The 14,047-nt window shown below is 36.7% G+C and overlaps 1 protein-coding gene and 3 non-coding genes across 4 annotated transcripts in view; 3 read left to right on the top strand and 1 right to left on the bottom strand.

Moving 5' to 3' along the window:
• vps53 (VPS53 subunit of GARP complex) overlaps nt 1-9,293 on the bottom strand; it is a 27,574-nt gene extending 18,281 nt beyond the window's left edge. Inside the window, exons 1-4 of the mRNA XM_088427422.1 lie at nt 9,177-9,293; nt 8,751-8,831; nt 4,297-4,346; nt 4,151-4,217 (exon numbers count right to left, since the gene is read on the bottom strand). Coding sequence (XP_088283548.1) covers nt 4,151-4,217; nt 4,297-4,346; nt 8,751-8,831; nt 9,177-9,263 — 285 coding nt within the window. The 5' untranslated portion in view covers nt 9,264-9,293. The remainder of the gene's footprint in view (nt 1-4,150; nt 4,218-4,296; nt 4,347-8,750; nt 8,832-9,176) is intronic.
• Nucleotides 9,294-10,653: 1,360 nt separating this feature from the next.
• On the top strand, nt 10,654-10,726 carry trnaf-gaa (transfer RNA phenylalanine (anticodon GAA)). Its single transcript has one exon. It is a non-coding gene; the product is annotated as a tRNA-Phe (tRNA).
• A 1,015-nt stretch (nt 10,727-11,741) lies between these two features.
• Nucleotides 11,742-11,814, top strand: trnaf-gaa (transfer RNA phenylalanine (anticodon GAA)). The gene has a single exon. It is a non-coding gene; the product is annotated as a tRNA-Phe (tRNA).
• A 470-nt stretch (nt 11,815-12,284) lies between these two features.
• On the top strand, nt 12,285-12,357 carry trnaf-gaa (transfer RNA phenylalanine (anticodon GAA)). Its single transcript has one exon. It is a non-coding gene; the product is annotated as a tRNA-Phe (tRNA).
• The last annotated feature ends 1,690 nt before the right edge of the window (nt 12,358-14,047 follow it).

The raw sequence follows: 14,047 nt of genomic DNA, 5'->3' as shown, positions 1-14,047 counted from the left end.
TAATTGGCCAAATGGGCACTGACTAAAATGAGGCAAAGGACCATGGGACTAAGATCAACATGAGGACCATCACTGCCAAGGTTAAAGAAATAATTTGTAGTTGTGATAGCCTATAAAACAGATCTCATTTAATCATAAAAGTTAGAGTAGTAAAACAGTTGGTGTGCTGCTTTAATATTTCACCACAATAAACAATGTCCTCTAATATGGCAGCTTAGAAGCAAATGTATTGTTATAGCCTTGTATGGCACACTCACTTTCATAAAAAAGACCTGGTTGCTTTTAACTTTTGCACTTTTAAATTCAAATGTGCTCTTGAAATGTGCCTTGTGTTAACACAGCCGACCACTGAAAATTGTCAAAAAAAGTGTGAATATCAACATCATTTGATTACCTAAAAGGTTTAATTTAAGCCGATTAAGTAAAAAAAATAATGGCATATCCTTTGAAGCACCATCTTAGGCAGGTTTGAGCAGTCACATAACCACTATGCTTTTAGAATGTGTTGTAACATGGCACTGGCCCGCACTTGACTTGTTTTCTGGTTTATTTGGCTAAGAAAACGCTGTATAGCATCATTAAGTGTTGCCATAATTTAGATAGCAATCCTAACCTTGTTGCGGTTTTCCTTCGAAGAAAAAAATGACACATTTACAGTGGAGGGGGTTAATACTAGCAAATGTATGTCTGGAAAAGGGGAGGTATACCCCATGCCTGCTATTTGATCTGGCAATTGGATGAATGGGAGTTCCCCATCATTTTAAAGAGCTTCCCTCCATGTAGGTGATCTTAAAGAAAATCTGTACACCCTGAAGCCAAGATCCTTCAAGGCGGCAATTGTCACTCATGCAGACTCAGCCGAATCAATCTGGCTTGTTGCCTAGTGCTCATTTCCTGTATTTAGCTCAGAGGAAAGCAGAGGGAGACCACTGCCCAGCAGGCGCCTTCATGCCAGAGATGCTATCTGCCTTTCCACACAAACACAACAGTGTATGCCTTTAACATGAAATAAGCGGCAGCTCCCATCACATAGAGTCAGTATTGAGGTAATACGAAGGGAAAAGAAGACCTAAGACAAACCAGACACTTCATCAACTCTTTTTGACATTAATTTAAAAGAAATTAGTACAAGATGTGTCACAGTTTTGAGTTCAATACAATAAACTCAATCCATCTAGTGGAATCATTCGACGGTTGAAACAGAGTCCCAGTGGCATAGCGTTTGATGCAAACATCATATAGTGTTACTTATTACACAAAGAAAGTATGATTGCAAAAGCCTCCTCTAAATTGAGAATGAAAAAAAGCAGTTATAGTTGATACGATTATTTTCTTTTAAATCACACCATATAACTGAAAAAACTAATGCATTATGCTGTTTGTGTCCCAGATACTTACTTTAAATGACAAGTGCAGAAAGCACATTGTTAGAAAGGCTTAAAAACGGATTTCGTGCCAGATTGAAGTAATAAATGGATCTGTCAAAGACAGAGCGCGGGGGTGATACGTGTGGAAACTAAAACAGCCTCTGAACTGCTTTTTCTGACAATATGAAATATTAAAATTTTACATTAAATATTAACGTGAAGCTTTTTGACGAAAAGCCCCCCAAAACATTTTTTGATGCAGTGTGTTTTAACCACGCCTGACAAAAAATAAGCGCACACACAAGTGGAAGACACGGACAAAGAAAAGGACATTAATCCAAGCAGTGTACACGATATGCCAAAATTGGGATGGCCCCTAGCAATAGCATTCTGAATTTTATATTGTAGTAGCTCATCTGGAATAACTTGCACGTTACCTTTCCCTTTTACAAGCGATGCTCTATTTTAATCTGCCTTGCATGGCATCCATGCTCAGGATCAATTTCTCACAGGTCACAAGTCTTAAGGGTCCTTCCAACTGGGCTCATCACAGTTGGCCAAACTTCTTAACATGACACTTCTGACCCCTGAGCACATGGATTGAAAATTCATCTTACATAAAGTGTCATGGCCTACCACAGTGTTCCCCGTCAGAAGTATGCTGGTTAGTCAAGAGACCATATGTGGCAAACACATTTTAAATACATGTTGGGGATTGCTGACTCCTGAAAGATTTACTCTCGAGGCGGGGGGTAGGGTGGTGGGGATAGAAATGAGGCGGATACTGTATGTGGGGAATCTATTCCAGAAATACATAAAATATAGTGATAAAGAATGGCATACTTTAGTTATATACAGTATGTAACACGGAAAAGGCGTGGCTTTATGGTGACATGATCAATGTACCAATGTCTTTAGTCCAATAGACCAGGTTCAAACCAAGGTTAAGGGTACCCTCACACTTCCACAGTGAACACCATGTGGTTCATCAAGATTACCCTCTCCAGTGTAAACCAGTGGTCATATCAGACTTAGTAAAGTAAGTGCAAAAGATGGGAGGTTCTCAAAGTAGGGGCCTGACTGCAGGGGGTCCGTGAAATAATTGGGGAGTTTTGGAACTGATTTAGTTTATCTTTTAACATTTACAGTTTTGTGCCTTGTTTGTCTTAGTCTTTGTTTTTTGGCGCCTCCTCTGGCCACTGTTGATAGTGCAGTGATAGTGCGCTATCTGTCTACCTTGATAGAAGCCATTAGGAAGGACAGAACATTGGGTTATTCATCAAAACAATATAGTCATGGTCATTTCATTTTATTTTATATTAAAATGTGAAAGAATTCATGACTCTTCAATAAAGCAACCAATTCAACCAGTTTAATATTTTGTAAAAAATGTAATCATTTTTCAATTTGTCAAAAAGCGTTTTGTGTCTACAATTGCTTGCTAAAGAGGCATTTTATTTTATAGTGCTGTTTTTGACTAAATAATTGGCAGCAACCTGTTTGGGGGAAATTGACCGAGTTTGTTATTATGAGGTAAGCAATTTACAATTTTTATTTTCTGGACTTCAGTTTAGCTGCAAAGTTACAAGTATACTTGTTGCCAAATGGAATCTGTTGCTGAATAAAAAGGGCACTTAAGTTTGGCTTCAATTATTTCTTTCTTTGTTTTGTTTCCGCAAACATTTGCAATGGTGGTCGTTGGACAATTAGCTTTCTAAAAAGGGTCCCTGATACCAAAACGTTTGAGAACCGCTGCAATAGACAACATCGCTGATCATGTTGGTTTTATTCTATTGTGGCTGTTATGTCTAAATCTCCATCCTGAAAAGAGAACCTCGCCATCTTTCCATCTGTAGAAGACATTTTTCCTCTGGAAATGTTGGAATTGCTTTGTGGCCTTGGAAAAACAACCTCAAGTCATTGTGTGTGTGCAACCTGATAATGTTATTCGTCTGGGGTTGTACTAAAGTGTTTCCGCTTCCAAACAGTAGCACACTGGAAAAGGCATGGCCACCACGGCAGACACCCAGCAGACAACGCGCACCAAATGAAGTCTACTTTTCAGAACTTTCATGGCTCAACCTTCAGGTGTCATATTCCCTTGAAACCACAAAGCCTTGACTGGGAAAAGGCTTGAATGAAATATGTACAGGCCGCTATTTTCCATCATGCTCCTACAAGAAAGGCTGGGTTTTACTAAAGAAGTATACACAAGGGGATATATTTCCCAGACATGTTTTTTCGTAAAGACGTACAGTTTGCGCAATGGGGATGAATCTGAGTCATCATGTCCTTTTCCGTGGATTGCAGTGGGGACAAATGAAAGGGAAAGCAAGAAGGATCTTTCTTTTTCCAGACATGAGAGCATCCACTCGCTGCATCTTAACAGCAGGAGATGGATAATGTGAACACTTTCGTCTATGTAGTGTGTGTGTGTGTGTGTGTGTGTGTTGAACATTGAATTGGATGATTCTTGGACCAATTATCACGTTGGAATAAGGCTCATATATTGTCCAGTAAAATAATTTACATTTTAAAGGCAATTTGTCAGTGTCTTACTTAAGCCATGAATGAACACCAGCATTCAGACTAATTTAGAGTATTTGCACAAGCACTCAATTCTCAGATGCCGCCGAAATACTACACTGAAAGGAATATCTTGAGGTGTGGGGTATGGTAAGACTGATTGGTCGTCTTCAACCTACTTGGAAAACCGGCCGACCTTCATGAAAGTCTTTTTTAGAATGAAAACACAAAGTGCAAAACGTAACTTGTCAACTCACCTGTCTGCCATCATGCCCAACATTGGTTTGACCCCTCACCACTGTCCTGATGTTGTCATCAAGACGCCTGCAGAATGTAACACATTTTTTAACTGTGTATATGCATACATCACAGAATTGAAACATTTATGCTGAGATCTACTCACCTTATTTTCAGACGTATCTTGTTTACCACATCATCAATATTAGCAAGGGACTAGGGTAGGAAAAAAGTCAAGCATTCAAGAAGTGATTATTGAAGCAACAAGTTATTTACCGACTTCAAAAATATTATCTGTTTCATGTCATATTTATGTGACTGTGTTTCTGTAAAACGATTTATATTAAATCCTGAAATAACCTTTTTATTCAACTTGCTGTTTCAGCTATATTTTATTGGTTTACGGAGCCCCCTAACGGAAATGTCGGATATCTACACAAGTAGACTGGTACTGTACTACGATTTAGAAAAATGAACAAAATAAATTGAGTTGCACGGTTCGAAAGACTCCAAATGTTGTTGTTTTTTTTTCTCCATTTTGTTTGAACTGTTTTCTTTACAAAAGAAAATCTAAATTAATCCAGCAGCAAACTATTGCGACCCAGAGGCTCATAAGACTAGAGTAGCAATCATTGAAAGGGACAGACAAGGAAACAAACGTAGAGCAGAGCTTTTGGGAAAATTATTATCTCACAGGGGTGTATGAACTGTAATAGATGGAGAAAATCAAATTCATTTCATTAATTCATCATTTTAAAAATCGACAACTTGAAAATGAGCTAAATCGTGAAGTTGAGGTTTTGCTCGTGGCAGAATGCTGGATTGGTGGTTTACAAGACAGTTGCTAACTATTTAAATTGCGGCATTGAAGCAGGTCGGGCACCATATGGTTAGAAAAAATAAATAAATATATAAATACACACACACACACACACACACACATATATATATATATATATATATATATATATATATATATATATATATATATATATAAATATATATATATATATATAAATATATATATATATATATATATATATATATATATATATATATATATATATATATATATATATATATATATATATATATATATATATATATATATATATAAACACACACACACACACACACACACAAAGACATGACATCATTGTCAAATATGATGACAAGCGATAATAAAAGTGAACTGTATGGCACAGCATGGGCAAAAGAATGCTTTTCAGTGGCATGAAAAGGAAGACTCCATCTGCTACTCCCAAGATGACATCATTGGGGCAATTTCTGGGTCTGAGCCCTGTGGCAGAGCAGCTAAATTAACAAACCTCAACTGGCTCATAGTTCAACTTCTAGCTGCAAAATGGTGGTTATAAATCAAAACAAAGATGTGTCAAAGGTGTTCAAATTGTGAATAAAGTGGTTTTAAAATGTTCTTAAAATGTTGATAATCCTAGATTTTCTGAGGTAAAAACGTTTGGTCAAAACACTTCATGAATTTCAGTGTTTTAGTTATGAATCTGGTGTATTCAAATACAATAATTACAGGAAGAAACAATATTTTATCTACATTTTTGTATGTTGTCACATGATTTGAATTTCTGATTGTTCAAGTTGCACCTTGCATTTCTACAAATTGTACAGCGTCTCATGTTGTCATGTGGCGTGACATCATGTCATGTGGTATGACATCAATTCAAATTCAATTAAAAGGCTTTTCGGAAGGTTTAGTAGATCCAGTGCCGAGGTGTGTTTTTAAAACAAGGCATAATTTAAGCATAAGAAAAAAAATTTCATCACATTATCATACATTTATAAGAAAGATCCATTAGTATGAGCATTAAAAGAGGCTAAAATTAAATAATCAAATTTAAAACGGTTATGAAAAATTACAAGTGCAGATTAGTAATGATAATTTGCAGAAAGGGATCTTTAAACTTTAAATTCAAGTAATCTGTATTTACAATTATTATCATTATTCTTTTAAATTTTTGTGTAATATGATGTCACGCCGCAGGACAATTTATGTCCGGGCGTGTGAAAAAAGCTTGTGAAAAAAAAAAGTGCAGACCACAAGTAGTTAAAGAAAATTCAGACTTTTAACGTCGGAATTTCATAAAATAGTATTTAAAAAATTGTACTAAAAAAAATGCTGTTTCACGTTGATTTGTCAAGTACCCATATTGTATCTGTATGAGTAGCTAAGAACACATTTGCTGCCGCGGAGACTATAAATTAGACCATTATCCATGAAAAATGTATAAATATACCAAAAATTGTATATTTTTAAACAAAAAACAACAACAAAAAAGCAATTTAAATAATATGTTAACTTAGCTTTATTGTTAACTTTTTAATAGGGTTTATAAAAGTTACAGCCTGTTCTGAATCTGAAACAAAACCTTAGAGTCCACCAAAGTGCCTGAAGCAAATAATATGTCAATACTTATTCAAAGTAAGAAACATTTCTGACCAACTCAACCATTTGCTACTGCTGAAAAAAAAAAAAAAATTGTAAAGAGATTTTGATTGTTAACACTACTTAACAAATCTTACTTATTCTAACCCAAAGAAAAACGGATGAGATATTGTGCTTATTTTTTTCTAAATCATATTAATTAATACTTTAACTGAGAAAAAAAAGTTGTTCACCGCTATTGAAAGTTTAGAACTCCCACACACTTTGACAATTAGAATGCCACAGCACCACCTGGTGCCATATATGTGTAAATTACACTACACGGCATAAAACCAAATCAGTTTCCCTGCTTGCACCCACCCCTGCCATCACATCGCCCCACAACTTGAGAAGGACTGCATTAAACCAAGCAACAGAAAAGTCAAGTAGATAGTCGGTCATCCAATAGTTGTTACTGTAAGGATATCGATATGAAGCTGATGATTCAGCTTTGCTCGATTCATACAGTGCCAGTTTTAGAATTGTGCAACATTATGAAATAATGTTCTGCAAAACAGCCAAATAGTTTGGGGAAATTCTGGAAATCCTGTCCTCTGTCCTATAAGAGGAAAAGAACCATTTGCAATTCTATGGACTGTTATTGACAACAACATGGGTAACTTACACATCTATGTAGGCATCATTTAGGCGGAAAGGTGATTACAGGTTTTGGAGAAACATATGCTGCAAACCAACCAATGTCTTTCTTATGGGGCAACTGCTTTTTTCAGCAACAAACAACAGCAACAGCAAAACCTTGTTGACACTGGATGTGAACACAGCTAATGCAAAACAGTGCAAAAATTTGGCAACTGAATATTGCTTCAGCATTGTGAAAACTCAGCTTGATACCTAGCTCCATGAAACCATAATATTCTTAGACATCATTTGGTCCTCACCTTGGATATAATAATAATAATAATAATAATAATAATAATAATAATAACTATTAATTAATAATTATTCATTATTATTAATATTAACTATGAAAAAGAGGGCCTTGAGTTTTATCAGTCACTTCCAAAAAACAACACTTAGTCAGGGCAAGGTGCTAAACATTCCTGTGAAGTCGTATTGAAACCCATTTAGCATTTGTTTATATTTAAAATATAAAACTATTACTGACGACGGACGACAATAGATCACTTAAGACTAAGGCCAAGCCAGCGCTTCTCAATTATTCTTTGCAAAGCCAAAAAATATAGAGAATATCGATAGATCGCCCGGGCCTATAGGAAACTGAATTGTGATATGCATATTGTGTTGCTTAATATTGCAGTACATTGCCCAGTTCTAGTTACTATGAATTGTTTATGCTGGGTTTATTCATTCATTCATTTTTTTCTCCACATTGCTAAATTCCACCTGTATGGTCCTTAATGCTGGCTCAGCTTGGCCACAGTTTAGTGCTTGTCATTATGGCATGTATAAGAATATAAGTGGAATGATTTTATGACCAAATATTTATGTGAAAAGAATATTAATAACAAAATGCCACACCATCCAGTTAGGCATACATTCATACGTTCCTAAATCTGATTCTACTGTCAGTACCTCACCAATTGTAAACCTCACTGAATATTACTCGCCAAATGACATGCAAGGGCTTACTTGGTTGATTTTTTTTTTTTGTTACAAATACCTTCATGTCGCATCACAGTGAAAAGGTTGATCCAAAAATGATTAATGTTGTTATCATCTGTAACATCTTCATTTTGTAAAATCTGCCCTGTGAAATCGGTTAACTTATTCTTGCAATGCACCTATACAAGCAAATGTGAGGTTGTGAAAGATTTATTATCAGAACGACTCTGACTTTACTCGTGTTAAAATGTGCTGTTTGAAAATGTTATAAAAGTATTATTGCAAAATTCAATTTTCACAAATCTAAATTTAGTCATTCAAATCAAATTGTCAACTTTTGAAATCAAACTGTACACAAGTACAATTTTACATTCCCAAAACAAAACTACAATACTGTATTTATTACCTTTGTTACATTTTTAATTCTCCCGTGTTCATCTTTATTCTCAATCGGCATTATACTATTTGGTAATAATGTTGCCAGATTGTTTGTTTTCTCATTTGAGACGTTAATTTAAGATTGGTTTTTTTATATATCGTATATACACTTAAAAAAGAGACTTGTACTGCCGTTTCACCTGCTCAGTTGGAAATAATGTGTTGATGTATTCCACAGCATTGAAGTCGGCCTTATCAAGCGGATCTTGACTTGGAAAGACCTTGTGAAAACATGACAAAACTTAGTTTAGTCGACGCGTCACATTATATATATTTAAATTAAAAACATGCAACGCAAAACTCGTAAAACAGACGGTAATATATTGATATTTAGCTCGTTGACATTTTTCAGAGGACACAGGTCATGCACAGCTAGCACATATTTTAGTAAATTCAATAGACTTATTAGCTAGTGTAACAAAATATTAAATACAGTAAAATACATAAGTGTAGTGCCACAACGTTAATATAAATGTATACATCCGTCGTAGTTTGTAAAGAAAATCCGTCAACAATGATTGTCAAGCAACTTTTTGCTTATTCTTAAAAACACACACACACACTACCTGTTCAATCGCTAGTTGTACTTCTGGTGAGAGATGCAAAATTGCCTCCAAATCATCGGCAAACTCACACTCTTCTTCCTCCATCATTGTCAAAACATAAGAGCTCCACAGCCTCCCACTTCCTGGTGAAAAGACTTCTGGGATACCTGGTGACGCAGCCTGTGGTGCGTTCAAAACCATCGAACAAAAAGAACGCCACACAACACTTTACAACATCGTCTACTCAGCAGCGACATCGGTAGCGCTTCAATCAATACGCTGTGCGAAATATGAGGTTCGCACTCGGTGAGTAGAAAAAAAAAAACACGAATTGTTCCCAATTTTTTCTTATTTGTGCCTCTTCCGCTTCTTAAGCTCTCCCCAATATCGGTAGGTGTGACAAGCCTCCAAATGACAACACATACTGGTCGACGTCCACTATACAATTACAAAAGTCACTTAACTGTCAATGACACGTCGGGCATTGACGTATGGAGGACCGCAAGTGCCAAATTCAATAAATAAATGTACCATCCAATAATTAAATAAAAGTGTCATTAAATAATTAAATGTTTCATTAATTAATAGAAAGTTGCATGAATTCATTGGACGTTTCACTCATTAAATGTTACGTAACTGTAACTCATTACATACATGTTAAATAAAACATTTATTTAATTAATACCACATGCAATTAATTAAAAAAATCATTTAATGAATGACAATGAATAAAAACATTCATTTTATTAAATTCTTTATTTAATTCTTCTTTCTAACCATCTACTACCGGGATACATAATCTAGCTGGTATCAGCCTCACACTTGTGCAAAATCATATTTAAAAACCTGTCACTTCTTGTTTAAGAACATTTGACAATTTAAACATCATTATCATCTGTAATACAATGCCAAAATTTTTATGTTTTGCCTAGAGAAATACTCCAACCAATGTTCTCCATTGCCGAAATAGCTCAGTTGGGAGACTGTTAGACTCAATATCTGAATGTCTCGGGTTTCAGCATATGGTCAATACATATGTTCACTGCAATTTCGCAAGATCACAAGCAGTCCGTAACTACTTTGTTCAACATAATGTCTTTGTACTTAGACCCAGCAGATTTACCAGAGCGGTTGACTGCTACGCTTGAATTTCTTCTTTATAATCATTAACCACCTAGAGACATTACCTACTCTGAATCAGCCTCACACTTGTGCAAAATCATGTCTAAAAACCTGTCGCTTCTTGTTTTTGACCTCCAGGAGGCTTCAATGCTGAGTCCTGCTACTTAAACATTGTAGTATCACTAGCACAATGCAGTCTATTACTGTTAAGGTTTCATTCTATCCCTAAAACAATACACTCACCTGGAGACATTGCTAGGCTGGGATCACAAGGACTTAAGTGAACATTTTTAAAATCATTATCATCTGTATTGGTGTACCAAAATTTTTCACAAGGACTTTGCCTAGTGAAATACTCCGACCGCTCTTCTCCAACGCCGAAATAGCTCAGTTGGGAGAGCGTTAGACTGAAGATCTAAAGGTCCCTGGTTCAATCCCGGGTTTCGGCATTTGGGCAGTGCTTATGTTCTCTGCTATCTAACAAGATCACAAAAAGTCACTAGCTACTTTGTTCAACAGAATGTTTCTCTACTTGAACCTCGTAGATTTACCTGAGCGGTTTACTGCAGAACTTTAACTTCTTCTTTATAACCATCTACCACCTGGAGACATTATCTACTTATGAGCAAAATCAGGTTTAAAACCTTTCACTACCTGTTTATGTTCATTTGACCCCCAGAAGAATCCAATTCTGAGTCCTGCTACTTAAAGATAGTAGTATTACTAGCAGAGTAAGGTATATTACCGTTACGTTTTAATTCTATCCCTACAACTATTCACCCACCTGGAGACATTCCTCGGCTGGGCTCACAAGGACTTAAGTGAACATTTTAAACATCATTATCATCTGTACTAGCGTGCCAAAAATTTTCACAGTATGCTTTGTCTAGAGAAATACTCCAACCACTCCTCTTCATTGCCGAATTTGCTCAGTTGGGAGCGCGTTAGACTGAAGATCTAATGGTCCCGGGTTTTGGCATTTGTGCAGTGCTTACATTTCCTGCTTCCTAGCAAGATCTCAAAGAGTCAGTAGCTACTTTGTTCAACAGATTCTTTCTGTAATTGGACGTAGTAGATTTACTTGAGCGATTCACTGCGAAGCTTCAACTTCTTCTTTATAACCATCTACCACCTGGAGACCTTACCTACCTATGAACAAATTCAGGTTTTAAACCCTTTTAGATGCCTGTTTATCTTCATTTCACCTCCAGAAGGATCCAATTCTGAGTCCTATTTAAACATAGTAGTAATACTAGTATTACTAGCACACTAAAGTCTTTGACCTCCAGAAGGATCCAATTCTGAGTCCTGCTACTTAAACATATTAGTATTACTACCACAGTAAAGTCTATTACTATTTCGTTTTAAATATATCCCTACAACCATCCACTCTCTTGGAGACATTGCTCGGCTGGGATCACAAGGACTTTGCCTAGTGAAATACTCCCACCACTCTTCCCCATCGCCAAAATAGCTCAGTTGGGAGAGCGTTAGACTGAAGATCTAAAGGTCCCTGGTTCAATCCCGGGTTTCGGCATTTGGGCAGTCCTTGTTTTTCCTGCTGTCTAGCAAGATCGCAAAGAGTCAGTAGCTTCTTTGTTCAATAGAATCTTTCTGTACTTGGACATAATAGATTTACTTTTGCAGTTCACTGCAAAGCTTCACCTTCTTCTTTACAACCATCTAACACCTGGAGACCTTGAGCAAATTGAGGTTTTAAACCCTTTTAAATGCCTGTTTATCTTCATTTGACCTCCAGAAGGATCCAATTCTGAGGCCTCCTACTTAAACATAGTAGTATTACTAGTATCCTTAGCACAGTGCAGTCTATTACTGTTAAGGTTTAATTCTATCCCTACAACGATACACTCACCTGGAGACATTGCTAGGCTGGGATCACAAGGACTTAAGTGAACATTTTAAACATCATTATCATCTGTACTGGTGTGCCAAATTTTTTCACAGTATGTTTTGCCTAAGGAAATACTGCAAACACTCTTCTCCATTGCCGAAATAGCTCAGTTGGGAGAGCTTTAGACTGAAGATCTAAAGGTCCCTGGTTCATTCCCGGGTTTCGGCATTTGGGCAGTGCCTATGTTCACTGCTATATCTAGATAGCCGAAGACCCTTGTTGTGACTTGGTTCAGAGTAGAGGCTTAGCGGAACCTTTCCTACCCTCGGCTATTTTTGGTGTGAACGGAAAAGGGAGCTCACACTACCTGGGTACAGCAGAAGAGTTATGAAAGGTTCTAAGTGAACATTCTAAACATCATAATCAACTGCACCGGCGTTTTTTTCTATTTTTTCGAGGGAAATACTCAAACATAGCATAGAAACAATAACAATAACATAGAAATACTCAGCATAGCCGAAAAGCTCAGTTTGGAGAGTGTAAGACAGAAGATCTAAAGTTCCCTGGTTCAATGCCCGGTTTCAGCATTTAGAAAGTAATTATGTTTACTGCAACCTAGCAAGAGCTCAAGCTGTCATTTGTTAAGTTCTGAAATGCGCTGTCTTTGTACTTGGACTATACCTGCTTTACCAGAACAGTTGTTGACTACAGTACAAATTCTTGAATTTATATTTTTATAACCATCTACCACCTGGAGACATTGCTTCCACTTGTATTTACAATGCAAATATTGTTTGCAGGGTCCGCCTCACTGTTTGCTTCTGGGTCCATCCTTCCTTACATGTTCTCTCGGTGCAGGTGTGGGTTTGGCATATAAGAGTGTACTGGAAAATTCCCAAAATTTCCTGTAAATGGCCTGGACAAGTTTGGGAAAATAATTTAAAGAGTAAGAACACAGACCTTGCATCATCCAAGCAAGCACTGACACTGCATCTATGCACACGGCCTTCTGTCTGGTGTGTAGCACTGTGCCCACAATGCAGTTTAACACTTGTGCAGTATTTTCTCCACTCCTTTGATCTTTACATCAAAGATACTTCACATTAAAAGGAAACATTGATAGAAGACACTAGATATCTTTTCGCCCAGATGGTGACAATATGTCAAAGTTCAACACGACACGAAAACTTAGTTATCACACTATCACAAGTGTGCCATCTCTTGGCTAAAATACTGATAAAATGTGGAAGAAAATTAAGCAAAAATGATCAAAATATTGCACAATGCTGAGGTGATTTAAAAAATAACAAAAAAAGGCTATGTTAAGTGTGACGGAGCGGCATTGACCGATCCTCACGTCCATAAAGGCACCAAATCGCACACATACACATGAACATTGAACTCTCCTGCTAGACCGTCTGCTCACCGTCAGAGTGGCTGTAGGGTGTTCAACACCCCGTGATACTTGGACTACACACATCACACACACACCCAAGAACACTTACCCGCATACTGCTGCCGAAGTGGAGAGCTTTTCCTCGTCACATGACCAAACCACACTAAACCATTGTCACAGTTTTAATACTTTCATTATTTTGTTTGTTTGTATTAGATATGTTAATAACTGTTAAGATAATAGAATTCTATACCTAGTAAATATGATTCTCTGTGTCTTTTTATTTTTTTTTTTTGTAAAAACGGAACGTCTCTAAAAACTCAGACTAAAGTTACCATTTGCCAAATTCTCCAGCTCCGTGTTTGCATCTAGCAATCATGAACCAGAGTTTTACGTCATCACTCAACACTAATTACGTCATTACTCTCCAGTAATTCCTGCCTAAGATACCGGTGGCTTTGGTAGACAGCGTTTGTTCCTGATTGGACAGAATTTGGTGAAACTGATTTTTTTTACACACAA

This window comes from Hippichthys cyanospilos, chromosome 11, assembly GCF_059441005.1.
Source record: "Hippichthys cyanospilos isolate Australia breed blue-spotted pipefish chromosome 11, RoL_Hcya_1.0, whole genome shotgun sequence".
Taxonomy (NCBI): Eukaryota; Metazoa; Chordata; class Actinopteri; order Syngnathiformes; family Syngnathidae; genus Hippichthys; species Hippichthys cyanospilos.
This window is presented reverse-complemented; position numbering and strand designations above follow the sequence as displayed.